Source organism: Tricharina praecox (genome assembly GCF_024521635.1).
Source record: "Tricharina praecox strain CBS 144465 chromosome Unknown BZA05scaffold_12, whole genome shotgun sequence".
In the NCBI taxonomy this organism is placed as follows: Eukaryota; Fungi; Ascomycota; class Pezizomycetes; order Pezizales; family Pyronemataceae; genus Tricharina; species Tricharina praecox.
The window spans coordinates 338889-352733 of NW_026250414.1; the positions used below are offsets into that span (position 1 = coordinate 338889).

Here is a 13845-nt window from a genome sequence, read left to right on the forward strand (position 1 = left end):
AGAAGCAAAGGATGAAACCCCCGCAAAGATGATGTACGCCAAGAGGCTCCGATACTCACTCCGTATGGTTCGTGGCCGCAACGGTTGCAGTAGATACTCTACCTACGATCGTGCGGAACTCGACGAGGTGCCGAGTGAGAGGCTATGACCGGTCTCCTCCACCGGTTTGCCAGTCAGCTTGTGCCATGCAGGACCACGACTACTACGTAAAGTACAAATTACACACAACGGCTAAGCCCCACTGATAGTTAGCGGCTATGGCGGACTACATAATATCGAGGTTGAAGTCCAGAGATGGCACTCTAATAGCCACCGGTCCAACAAAAACTACGGTACTCTCTAGCAGACCCTCCAACAGTTTGAACTGGGAACAATCCAGGGGTGTTCCCGAACCAACCAACTTTTGGGGGTAGTGAACTGAATCAACTGGCAAATTGAACCAACTGTCAAACTGAACCAACTGCCAGGTTTCGAACTGGGAAAACTACTTGTTCTATCAGTTCAGTGAGGCTTAAAAGTTAGGGCCAAATCCGTCGCCACCACAAACCCACCGGCAAACCGCCTAGGTACAACTCACCACCTAGTCGGGCAATATGGGGCATTGTGCCCCGCTTGATGAGCTCCTAGACTATTGTTCACTGTCTGTCGAGAGGAAGGTTCGCAACAGCCCCGCTGCTATCGAATGGTGATTGGAACTGTTGGAAGGTGTGGCGAATCACCTTTAATACCAGCATTATACAGAGGTGTCGGTGGTCAGCGGCGGCGGCGCCGGCAGGTACGTAGTCGCCGGCAGGAGGATATAATAGTCGGTAGATAGCTGTCAATGAAAGGACAACTCGCATACAAAACATCATACCTTCGAGTGAAACTATTTCTCGTGCCTTTCAGCAGGAACCCTTTCAGCAACGACGTTTCCTAACCTCAGCTGAATGGCGATTGACATTCTGTCTATCCCAGCCATATCCGCTGAGGTTGAACGGCTGTTGTCCGAGTGCAAGAGGATTCCTAGATCATCGGCATTCCCTCAGCATCGAGAGTATTGAAGTTCTGGAGAGTATCAAGAGCTTCAATCGCTGAAATGATGGGTAGGTAGCATTAGAGTAGTAATTCAGAACTGTGACCATGCAAAAATAGTAGTGAACCCAGTTTTTATCGCTTTTTCTGTGACCATAGGAACCTATCTCACCCACTTTGGTTGGCCTAGCTGAACTGGTAGTTCATCCGCTGAACTGAATACAGTTCTGCCAGTTTTTCCGGGAACAGCTGCCAGACCTACCTAAACAAACTGGGAACTGACAGCCTCTGTTCCCAACTGAACCGGGAACAAAATCAACCAGAACTGAACTGTTTAAACCAGTGTTCCCATTTCAACTGACTAACTGTTGGAGGGTCTGCTCTCTAGTAGCGTAGGCCGCTTGCTTCTCTCCTTCCTAGTAACCGCAACTGTCTGCCAGTGAGAGCTCCCATCAATAGTACTCTACGGTGAAGACCCCTCTTGATTACACGTTTTGCTATAGGAACTTTGGCGGCAATGGGGAAGGTTCTCGGGAGGAAACATGGCATTCTAGTATTTGGTTCTCGAGGAAGGATTAGAACGTCACATTGGACCACACTATAGTAGTACCAGTACATAATCTGTAGTTGGTAATCTTAATGAAGTGGGTTGCGAGGGCTACAATATCTCGTTCGACTTGCTGCATTTTCAAGGGAAGAGTACATACACATCCTATATAGGTACGGTAAAAGATCCTACGGGCATGTTATGTGGCAGGTACGATCGCAGCTATTAGCCCCACTGGAGGTCTAAGTAGCAAGTACTCTGCACTCGTGAGTCGTGAGAACACATAATGTAGGTACTCAATTACATTGTGCCTACGTACTCGGCTTCTCTGTTGAGTAACATGTATCCCCGATCGCCTGGCATAATAAGCCATTTTGAAACGAAAGCAAACCATTTCCACCACGAACGCCGCCCCCCGCCCCGCCCCTCCCAGGTCATCTCATCTAGTGATACAGCCACCCGCAAAATTAATGTGTACACGGTATATAGTCAAGCGAAATAGAAGAATGAGAAGATGCAAAATTCGCAAAGAAACCCCTCCAGAATCTAATTCAGTATGCAAGTAGTGAAAAAAAAACGACCCAGTGTGTATCGGACTATGAAAGCAAAGCAAAAAAAAAACCTCCAACAAAGCTAGCACAAACAATGAGCTGCATCCCTCTTCCATCCCGATTCTCCACTCACAATTCTGTCCATCACCTACCTAAGTATTGGCGCCGCTGGCAGAGGTTCCCAACTGAGCAGTCCTCGCCTTCTCCTTGCGAATAGCTCCCTTCCGGCCGCGAACAACCTTCTTGGCAAGATCGACCAGCTCTTTAGCTTCGGTGCTCTCTCTCAAACTCTCCAACATCAAGTTGAGCTGCGTCTCCGACGCCATGTGCGGGCAACGTTTGGTAAAGTGCGCAGTCTTGCAGAACGGGCACAGCTCGACTCCGCTCTGCTTGAACGAGCAGGTGCCCGGTGCGTGGTGGTGGTGGCAGGCGCGGCAACAAGGGAATTTGGGGTTGTCCGTTGGCGGGATTATGGTGGCTCGTTGGAATTGCGAAGGGTGGTTTTCGGGAACGGGAGGCGCCAGTGGAAACATCGTTTGCATGGTGCCCGAGAGGGGCAGAGCATTCTGGTACATAGACCTATTGAGAGCCATAAGAGGAGGCAGGTAGGTGTAGGGCACAGGAGCATTTGGAGCCATGTGGGGAGGCATGGTGTGATTCGGAGGAGCCATTGAAGCCATATGAGGAGGCGGGTAGGTGTAGAGCACAGGAGCATTGGGAGCCATGTGGGGAGGCATAGTGTGATTCGGAGGAGCCATTGAAGCCATATGAGGAGGCGGGTATGGGTATGGCACAGTAGCATTGGGAGGCATATGGGTAGGCATGGTGTGATTCGGAGGAGCCATTGAAGCCATATGAGGAGGCGGGTATGGATATGGCACAGTAGCATTGGGAGGCATATGGGTAGGCATGGTGTGATTCGGAGGAACCATTGAAGCCATGTGAGCCACGGGAGTCATAGACGACGGCTTTCTGCGACCATTGCCGACGCCGGCTATCATCAAATCGTGTTTATCCACATCCTCATGGCCACTCTGCGAGTCGTCCGATTCTTGAGCTTTATCGTCGGTATGGAAGTCGGTGTCATTATCGTCGTCGTCCGCATTTCCATCTTCAATTGCGTACTTGGCAACGGTCTTACGACGGCGGCCCCTTCCTAACTCCTCTTGCTTCGCGGCTGCCTCTTTATTCGCAATCTCTTCACGTTCCTTCACGATCCGATCCCAGAATGCCACTTCTACCGTATCGTCGTTTCCGGATTCCATTGCAAAGTCGGTTTCTTCGAGAGTGCCCTTCTCATTCGCCCACACTCTTGCAAAGCTGAACGTACCGCCGGCATTATCCTCTGCAGCCTTAGTTTCTTCGATCTGAGATCGATCAAGCAGTTTGTCGACACTTTCGTTGTCGTACTTGATGGCCCGGTCGTCATTATCGTCTTCGAAAAGACGCTTCGCACCGAAGGCGAGAATGCTTTCCACGTCAAAGGCGTCTAGCTCCCCACTCTCGTCGTCACCCATTCTCTCAATGATCAAGTGGTCAAGAGACTTCTTCTTCTTGCCCACCTGCATGATCTTTTCCTCGACGGTGTCTCGCGTCATCAGGTGGAAGACAAGCACCTTATGCTTCTGCCCGATTCTGTGTGCTCGCGAGAGGGCTTGCATGTCTGAATGCGGGTTGTGATCCGGATCCAGAATGATGACCGTGTCCGCTGTTGCCAAGTTGATGCCGACACCACCAGCTCTGGTGGACAATAGAAAAGCGAAGTAGTCAGAGTCAGGAGCGTTAAACTCATCAATGGCCTTCTGCTTGTTTAGACTGCTGACATTGCCATCCAGTCGGTACCACTTAAGTCCCAGTGCAACCAGAAAATCCTCCATCACATCAAGCATTCCCAGGAATTGGGAGAAAATCAAGACACGATGTCCTCGTTCCTTGAGTTTCGGCAGCATGATATTCAAAAGCCCGAGCTTCGACCCAGCCTCCACCAAGTTCCGATGGATGAGTTCATTAGAGTCATCCTCGTTGATCTCCTCTATAGCTCTACTATAGACGAATGGATGGCAGACGCACTTCCGAAGCTGCATTAGCAAGTTGCGGACCCCCCCTTTCTCGCTCTTGCCGAGCTTGCCGTCACGCGAAAGAAGGGAACGAATCATCTTTGCGTCCTTCTCGAGGATTGACTTGTATAGACTCTTCTGCAAAGCAGTCATAGAGATAGGTACAATGACCTCAGCCATGGGCGGAAGATCGGTAAGCACTTGCGCCTTCGTACGCCTCAGAAAGTACGGCCTGCTCTTATCAATACATGGTTTCTCTGCAGGAAGTAGTTTAGACTGACCGGATGAGAGTATGCAGCTTCGGGACATTCTCGACCGTTGGAATCCCGAATTCGTCCTCCAATCCTTGGGCGTTCATATCCTTCGGATTGAGGAATTGCAGCATGTTGAACAGCTCCCTCGGATTGTTCTGCAAGGGCGTCCCAGAAAGAAGTACCTTGTGCGTGTTGGTATACTTCATTAGCTCGACATGGAGCTGGGCCTTTTCGTTCTTTAGACATTGTCCCTCATCCACAATTAGAGCCTGCCATGGAATTTTTCGCAGCATTGTAGCATCGGAGACGGGGGTCGTGTAAGACGTCACGACGATGTGGCACTTCAATTTTCCATCCTGTCCAAACATTTCATATTGGCGCTTTGGGAGGAATCAGCGATGATCTTGAACGACGGATGAGCCTATTACTTACCGCATGTTTGCGACCAACTTCAGTCCCGTAGTAGGCCACTACCCGAAGGGAAGGGGCCCAAGTCCGAATCTCTCGTTTCCTACACTTGGATTAGATATCGCTGAAACCCAATGATTGGGTGTCGACGACGAAGACAAACCAGTTCGGCACAGTCGACTGCGGGGCGACCACCAAGAAAGGCCAGATTTTATGCTCTTCAAACAAAACAGACAAGAACGAAATGATCTGAATGGTCTTTCCCAGTCCCATTTCATCTGCCAAAATCACATTCTGTCCGGCCCACCATTTGTAGTAGAGCCAACTACACTGCGTCAGTTCAAGTTCAAAATTAGGTCGATGGATACTCACTTCATGCCCTCCTTCTGGTAGTCCATCAAAGTACCGCCTTTTATGTACCTGGGCTGTCCGGCCAGTTCAAGCGTGTCGAATGGGGAGCGACGGGCCTTTTCAATCTTCTTGACCAGATTGTGGGCCGGGCGTACATACAACCCATGCACGTAGTCGTAGTAGGCAGACTTCCAATCAGCCCACCTATCCCCATCAGATTCCAAGGGCGGGCTGTCCCAAACGACTTCGTCATACCCGAGACCCTTATATTTAATAAGGGCCTTAGCGACCTCCCTCACCCGAGCCAGGTCCACATTGACGTCCTTCCCAACAGGAACGTAGCTAGTGTATTCTAGCCTGAGAATTATCTCCACCCGCAACCATGACTCGTCGATGGCTTTCTCCTGGCTCAGGATGGCATACGGATTATTCTTCAAAAATCCGAGTCGGCGATAAGGGAAGGCACCAGTCAGCCACGGGCCAGGAACCCATTTCACATGGAAATAGGACTGCCCGTCGAACTTGACTAAGTACTCCCGCTCATCTTCAGTGAAATCAGCGAGACTGAGTGCACGCTCGTCCCACGCGGCAGGATCAATCGGACGCCAAGCGGTGATCTTGTCTATCTTGCCTGGTGCTCTTACGCAGTCCAGGCATGTGAACGCTGCGTAGTTGGTCGAGTCCCGCTCTGGAAGATGGTCGTAATGCCATGCTCGAGAACATCCTTGACAACGAAACAATACGTTCCCGGGAGCATAAAGACCCTTATCAGGAACGTCGATGTCAGGTGACAATGCTCTTCCATCTTGCGCCTTTATTTTGGCCTCGCTTAATGGCTTGAAAGGTTCACACGAGTCTCCTTGAGCCCCACAATCTGTGCACCGATCCCACGACGCTTGGAGATGATCCTTCAGCTTCGGCCTTCCTATGCAGCGCTTGCACTGAAGCACAAAATTGGTGCTGGACACCTTGGTAACAAGATGCTCACGCGCATTTCGCAGTCCAATGCAGGCTTTGTGGTAGGAAGCCGAGCAGCCCTGACAAAAGATCAAGTGGCCTTGTTTATCCGAGGGACCCGACTTTTGGCAAGTCTCACAATGTAGATTATGAACCTGGACGAACTCGTCATCGTCAGGAAAAATCGGAAATATCTCTTTCGAACGTGTGAGTTTTGGTTTCGGGGGAGCTTTGGGTTGTGGCTCTTCGGTGTACTCGTATTCGTCTTCCGGGACCGGCTCAGCGTAGTTTTGGTGACGCCGGGTTCTACCCGACCGTCTCGCTTGTTCGTCCTCGCTACGGTGATACTCCGATTCATCGCTCACCTCTTTTGCCTTTCCATTCGATTTTCTGGCCGACCTGCGCTGCGACTTTTTACGCGGAAGATCAATGATATTATCGTCGTCGTCCGACTGCGGGCCTCTCTTGAAAGAGAGCATCGAGGGCCCTTCCTTTAGTCCCTTCGACCGTGTAGCGCGCCCTCCATCGTCCTGCTCTACTATGGCTTTCTCTTTTGTCGTCTCCTTCAGAGTAGCTAACCGCCTTGTTCCCCGAAGTTTGAGGAGATTTCGCTGGCGTTGTGCTCGCTCAGGAGGAGGGCGTGACAACCAATCTTCCTCCGCCTCTGTACCTCCGGTTGTAGAATGGTCGTAATCTAATTGGGCTTCACCCTCCGGTTCATCTTCATCTTCGTCGTCATCGTGTTTGCCGCTTAGAAAGTCATTGAGAGCTTTTTTTCCGTTATCGAGAGAGGCGAGGCGTTCGAAAGACAGCTGGAAGCACTATTTAGCGACAGCCCACACTCCCGACACCTAAATCCCAAGGATAGAAATCACTGAAAGTCTTACTTCGGCCTCTTTGCCGTTCTCGAAGCGCACCCAGTACCGGAGTGAGTAGTCATTTGCTCTGATCTCTCGGGTGACCCGAACAAGCTTTGAGTCTTCTAGATCATCGCCATCGCTCCCCGTGTCCTCGTCGCCTTCACTCTCCGCCTTGTTTCTGTCATCATCCGAGCCTTCTACAAGCTTCTCGTATTCGTTTGGGTGAGCTCCCTTGCCCGACAACGTGGGAGGAATGATGCTCACAAGCATCTGTCGTTTGGGCAATCCAGTTGTCTGGATGCTTGTCTCAGCAGAAGAAGAGTGAACACTCACGCCGCGCTCCGGTACATCGACCTCCATCATGTCGACCTCATCAACTTCCGAGTAGCCCGCTCCGCAATCCGAGTCATCCATCAGGTCGTGTATCTCAGGTTTGATACGATGTGTACGAGTGAATTGAATGTGGGAAGGGATAGCGAAAGCGACCGAGGAGTTTTCGGAGCTTGTCGGCGACGTAGGATATCGAGGGGTATCGATGGTGTGGCTTGTTGTGGGGGTGGGGGAAGAGATGGAGCCTGGAGGGATTGACGCGTCTGTCCTTTCGAGGTCATGGTGTCTGCTCTCGTGACCGTGACTAGCGTGTTTGCAAAGACAGGTGGTCCGTGCGTTCGGCTGGCACGTGATCTTGCACGTGACAACCGATCTGAGCTCCCTATGAATCTATGATGGGTGCTGTATTGTGGGAGTGATTCTGATTGTCTAATATACTTTGTCTATGGATACATTCCGGCGAAGATCAAACTGGAGGTATGTACATAACTGGCTATGACCAGCTCGGACTCGAGAATCGAACCGGCCGCGGCCTGCAGTCTACCGGTAGATGTAAAGGTCTCGAGGAAAAGAAGCACATGTATATACCCCGGATCCGTATACAAAGGTATGTATCTACTAGCGGTGAGGGCCAGATGGGACGAACGACTGTAGCTACCTGCGGCGGTCTCCCGTTGTTACTCTAGATGGACGTTTCCATAACCTCCATACTGCTCCCGGCTCTCCTCGAGGGGACGGAACCGATGTTCGTGCACGATACATTTCCCCTCGAGCCATGGTCTAAGATGTTCTCGCCATAGCGTTCCAACGAACAGTCAATCCGGTTTTGAAGAGGGTTTCGAGGACATTGCTTCTTGCACTTGCACCTGGGATTGGTATGTTTGTACATATACGTGCAAAACCTATGTACAATCAGGGTCTCCGCAAACGTCTCATCTGCCTATCTCTTTGTCCGGCGAATACATGGGCGATTGGAGCTATACATCATTTAGCGCAATGGCACAGTCACAGTGATCACTCATCCACAGACCCAAAAAGCACAGGGACTGCTATGTAGGCTCTACATACCAGCTACAGAGCTACTCATTGCTCAAGTACTATATACCGGTATAGCACAGTGACTTCGCCCATTGCACCAATGCATGGCTCTGGTCATATGGATCTGGTCATATGGATCTGCAGCACAAAGCTTTGGACGGAACATCCGGTCATCAACGGTGGCACTGCGGAATCCGGCAAGAAATTCACTCCTGCAGCGATGATATGTACCGGCATCCGAATACGAATGGTTCGGGAAACGCTGGACCACCTGGTGTCATGACCCTGCGCACGTCTCAAGGGTTCATAGTCCCAAAGCATGCATAGCGCTACCGAACTCTCCGTATTCCGGGTCTGATGGCACCAAGGCGTACCTACCGTCCCTACGTCTCGCTCGGACGGAAGCTGGGATCTCTGGGCGTTTAGGCGATTCTGTAGGCGACCCGCGGACGGCCATTCCAATATCCATACACATCAAGCATGACTTCGATAGTGTGGAGCAGCAACCTGGTAGACGGTCAGTAGAGTAGGTACTCGTATGCATACCCGCCACGATTATATAGAGGTTGATTCCATCCCTTGCCATAAGCTTAAGAACCTTTTGATTCGTGGCCTTCACTCAGGAACAGACTCTACTGTGTAGAGTACAAAGTCCGATAGTACCGTTATCCTTTTCCCTCGACCGGGACCTAGGGTTACGGATGATTTCTGTTCGGGATTCCTTCTGTCTGTCGACAACTCGACGTCATATTGGGGTCGCCGGTCGCCCAGGGAAGTTGGAATCACGGTCACTCTATTTCAAGCAGAGACGGCTTAGAGTCCAGACCGTCAGATGAGAAAAGGGCTCCTGTCCAGCAGCTGACTGAAGAGTAGCCGACTGAAGAATGGTCGGCTGAAGAGTGGCCGACTGAAGAGCGGTTGACTGAAGAAACGACTGTGCCAGTTCTTACCTGATCCGTATCTGTCAGTCAGCTGCCAGCAGTAAGGGGATGATTGCTTGCTTACTACTTGCACAGCTAATATCGGAGAGCCTAGTCTTGCGGTGGGATTCTCTCGCCATTATTGGTGGCTGAGCTGTGGTATGCTACCGGTATGCACGTTGCAAGATACACCGGTATCTAGCACAAGGGAAGCCAGACACCCAGAGCTGGATATTCCGGGCGATTATGTGCATGGTGCATGCGCGTGGCTGTGTGCAACATACATACTCGTCCTTTCTTTTGGTGAGGAGTCCGGCTTCTGGAGCACGCGCTGGATTCCGTTCGTTATTCCCCGGCCAAAACTACCCAGCTAGCCCCGCTGTCCTTCGTCCTCGTGAACCTCTATCTAGGCCTCCCACTCTCCCTTGCCTTAGCGAGCTTCCTCACCGAGTCCTCTCCTTCGTGAAGAGGCCTTTTGCTTATTAGTAAGGTGCGCCCTGCTGCCTCCGTCTCTGCCTCCTCCGCCTCCGCCTCGCTGTCTTCCGTTCATACCTGCTGTACCGTGTCTTGTCGTAGCCATACGCGCGTCTGTTGTCTTGCCTTCTTTCCCACTCCCCAAAAGCCGAAGACTGATTGGACACATCAAAGGGTTTCACCTTGTTACACTCATAACTCTGTCTGGCTCCCCCACTAAGCCCCGTACTCTAGCCCACCTCCCCCAGCGGACGATCCGTTCTCATCTTACTTTCCTCCATATCAGACACAGAAGGCACACCCCTCAATTAACGCGCACACCCGCATACCACATACGTACTCACTCCCGAGCATCCTTCCCCAGCCAAGCACTCGATAGGTGGTAGCAAACTACCTAGCAGAGCCAGCGCCGAGGAACCACCGGCGCAGCAATCCCCCGTCACACTCGGGAGAAGGAAGGAATTAGAAAATAGAAAAGGCCGCCCTCTCAGACATATTCTATTATGGCCGGAAGGGACCCCTACACCCGCTTGGACTTTGACCCTCCATCACATCCCGACGTCGACAACCGCTACGACGACGACTCTCCCCCGCGCTCTCCAGGAGGTCATCACATCGCCGGAATGAATCCCCACCGCAATCCTCACGCTTATGATCCCCCTCTCGATGGCGGTCTCCACTCGCACACCCCCTCGCCGCCTGGAGGCGGTTACCAGCTCGAAGACAACCCCGGTCCCTACCGTCCACAGCGACAGAACACTGCTGGATACCCAGCGCAGCACACGCACATGCCCGAGTGGCCAGATCACCCGAGTAACGTTCTGGTTGCGCAACCTACTGTAAGTCAAGCGTCGGATGGTGAAACCTACAAGCGGGCTTCGGCTTTGTCTGTGTCGTGGTGGTCGAGTTCGGTGAACTGAGTTCAAGCGCGCAGTACTCGGTATCGAATCTTCCCCACAGCTACAATGAAGCCCCCCCGGCACCTCCGTCTCGAACCGATATGCGCACTCCCGGCGCCCCCGATCCATTTCAGCATGTTATGTATCCGGAGGATCACAGGGATGCCTACAATACCGAGCCGTACCAGCCACACGTCGCCGGTGTCGATGCCTACGGAAACCCCTTCGACAACTCCCACACGTATGACGGTCCCTACGACGATGATAACCGTCCGATCCTACAAACCCCGGAAACAGTACCGACGCCTCTTTCGGCGGATCCGGACTCATACTTTCCCAACCCAGCCGTGTCTCCGGTGCCACAGAGCGGCACGCCAGGGCCGGGTCTTCGGAGATGGAAGACGGTGAAGAAGGTAGCCTTGTTTAAGGGTAACTTGGTATTGGACTGTCCCGTACCTAAGAAGCTGTTGCAAATGCTGCCGATGAAGACGGAGCGCGAGTTCACGCACATGAGATACTCAGCGGCGACTTGCGATCCCTCGGAATTCGTCAAGGAACGGTTTACTCTGCGCCAAAAGCTGTTCCAGCAGCCACGTGTTACTGAGCTCTTCATCGTCGTGACAATGTACAACGAGGATGAAATTCTGTTTGCGCGCACTATGGCTGGTGTGTTCAAGAATATCGCCTATCTGTGCTCCAGAAACAAGTCGAAGACCTGGGGCGCAGAGGCGTGGAAGAAGGTGGTGGTCTGCGTAGTGAGCGACGGTCGCGGAAAGATCAATCCCAGAACCAGAAGTGTTCTCGCAGGTATGGGATGCTACCAGGAAGGAATCGCGAAGACGAAAGTCAACGAAAAGGACGTAACTGCGCACATCTATGAGGTTCGCAGGAAAAGCTTGTCACCGCGTTTCGGGGGTGCACCATTGGGCTGACGAGTATTATAATAGTATACCACTCAAGTAGGAATCGAACTTGACAAAAACGACATTGTCCAGCTCAATCCGGGAGGGAAGAAAACGACACCTGTGCAGATACTGTTCTGCCTCAAGGAAAACAACCAGAAAAAGATCAACTCCCACCGGTGGTTCTTCCAGGCGTTTGGGCCGGTATTGGAGCCAAATGTCTGTGTCTTGATTGACGCCGGAACCAAGCCCGGTGGAACAAGTATTTACCACTTGTGGAAGGCCTTCGAGGTGAATCCACAGTGTGCTGGAGCTTGTGGTGAGATCAAGACGATGTTGGGACCTGGAGGAAAACTATTGCTTAATCCGTTGGTTGCTACACAAAACTTTGAGTACAAGGTCGGTAATTGTGCAAATGTGCTCCCTGGGATGAGCAGCTGACCCGATTCTTCTAGATGTCAAATATCCTGGATAAACCACTCGAGAGTGTGTTTGGATTCATCAGCGTGCTTCCCGGAGCTTTCTCGGCGTACAGGTATGTCGCTTTGCAGAACGACATGAGTGGCGAGGGTCCTCTGGAGAAGTACTTCAAGGGTGAAAAGATGCACGGAGCAGACGCCGGAATCTTCACTGCGAACATGTACCTCGCAGAAGATCGTATTCTGTGCTTCGAGCTCGTCACCAAACGGAAGAGTCACTGGGTCCTGCAATACGTCAAATCGTCCTACGCCGAGACGGATGTTCCCGACGAAATCTCGGAGTTGATCTTGCAGCGACGACGATGGCTGAACGGATCCTTCTTTGCCGCGGTTTACGCTCTGGTCCATGTCTTTGACCTCTGGAGAAGCGACCATTCGCTCATGCGGAAATTCATGTTCCACATAGAGTTCTTGTATCAGACGATTTCCATGCTGTTTTCTTGGTTTGCTATTGTAAGTCCTCCTGCGGGATGGTTTGGCGGTAGTTACTGACATCCGAACAGGGTAATTTCTTCCTTGTTTTCAGAATCTTGACGGCCAGTTTGGGGGACGAACAACTTGGATTCCCACCCGGACGCGTTCTCAGTGTGGTGTTCGAATGGATCTACCTCGGTGTTTTAGTCACATGTTTCATCATGTCGCTGGGAAATACGCCGGGTGGATCTCGAAAGTTGTACATGTCGATCGTGGTTTTCTGGGCGATAATCATGCTGTAAGTTTCAGTTGTCCGCCCCCCGGAGGAATCCGACTGATCAGCTAGGTACCTTCTCTTCGCCGCCATATTCATCTCCGTCCGGTCGATCCAGAGAGAGCTAGATACAACTGGCTCGTTGACTATCGGAGGAATCTTCAGTAATCAACTCTTCCGAGATCTGATCGTATCGTTGTGTTCGACTTACCTGCTCTATTTCATCGCATCGTTCATGTTTTTCGAGCCATGGCACATGTTCACGTCCTTCGTGCAATACTTGCTGCTGTCGCCCTCCTACATCAACGTCCTGAACGTCTACGCATTCTGCAACGTCCACGACATTTCCTGGGGAACCAAAGGCCCCGACGTGCCACCTCCGATCGTTGGCGGAACCGTCAAGACCTCGGACGGACAGGCATCAGTCAGCGTTCCCGGCGACGACAAGGACCTCGACGAGCAATACGAGGCGGAAATGAACGTGCTCTCCAAAAAGGCGGTCGCGGAAGTCCGGAAAGTCGACGAGACGCAGAGCCAGAAGGATTACTATGCCGGTGTGAGATCTGGTGTCGTGCTCGCGTGGATGTTTACGAATTTTGCGCTTGCCGCCGCGATTCTGAACTCGGCGGGTCTGGATCGGCTGGTTAGTGGTGATGATGACAGTGTCGAGAGTGCGAGGAGTAAGCTCTATCTGGCTATCATCCTCTGGACAGTCGCGGCGCTCTCGGCATTTAGGTTCTTGGGGTGCACGTGGTTTTTGGTGTTGAGAATGGTGAGTTGCCTCCTTCTTCCCCATCTTCCTCCTATTGTGACATACACTGACGAGTGCGTAGTTCCGTGGCGTTTAATACCTGATCTACGTTTGTTTTCATTTTCCTTTTCCTTTTCCTTGATACCGGCTCTTCAAAGTACATTCTTGCGTATTTATCCGCCTCATTGTACATGATACCTACATCTTAGTTGGCTTTTAACTACCTGTGCGAGTGATGAATAATGATTTACGGTTTTATTGGGTAACGGTGGTGATTGTGGTGATGGGGTAGATGGGGTGGATGGGGAGTTTTTGGGGAGGGGGTTAGGGATTTAACTAGAGCTAGAGGGAATCGATAGATACTA

The 13845-nt window shown here is 51.7% G+C and overlaps 2 protein-coding genes across 2 annotated transcripts; one reads left to right on the plus strand and one right to left on the minus strand.

Moving 5' to 3' along the window:
• Positions 1-1972: 1972 nt before the first annotated feature.
• BZA05DRAFT_398080 (P-loop containing nucleoside triphosphate hydrolase protein) lies at positions 1973-7595 on the minus strand. The gene is made up of 8 exons (XM_051483679.1): positions 7333-7595; positions 7027-7170; positions 5204-6951; positions 4995-5156; positions 4856-4934; positions 4451-4803; positions 2886-4401; positions 1973-2711 (listed from the first exon to the last, which is right to left on the minus strand). Exons 1-8 carry the CDS (start codon positions 7411-7413, stop codon positions 2265-2267), a joined length of 4530 nt encoding a protein of 1509 aa, XP_051339371.1. The 5' UTR covers positions 7414-7595; the 3' UTR covers positions 1973-2264.
• A 2479-nt stretch (positions 7596-10074) lies between these two features.
• Positions 10075-13845, plus strand: BZA05DRAFT_46003 (chitin synthase I). The gene is made up of 7 exons (XM_051487656.1): positions 10075-10600; positions 10696-11541; positions 11608-11961; positions 12018-12494; positions 12545-12753; positions 12802-13501; positions 13563-13845. Exons 1-7 carry the CDS (start codon positions 10265-10267, stop codon positions 13575-13577), a joined length of 2937 nt encoding a protein of 978 aa, XP_051339372.1. The 5' UTR covers positions 10075-10264; the 3' UTR covers positions 13578-13845.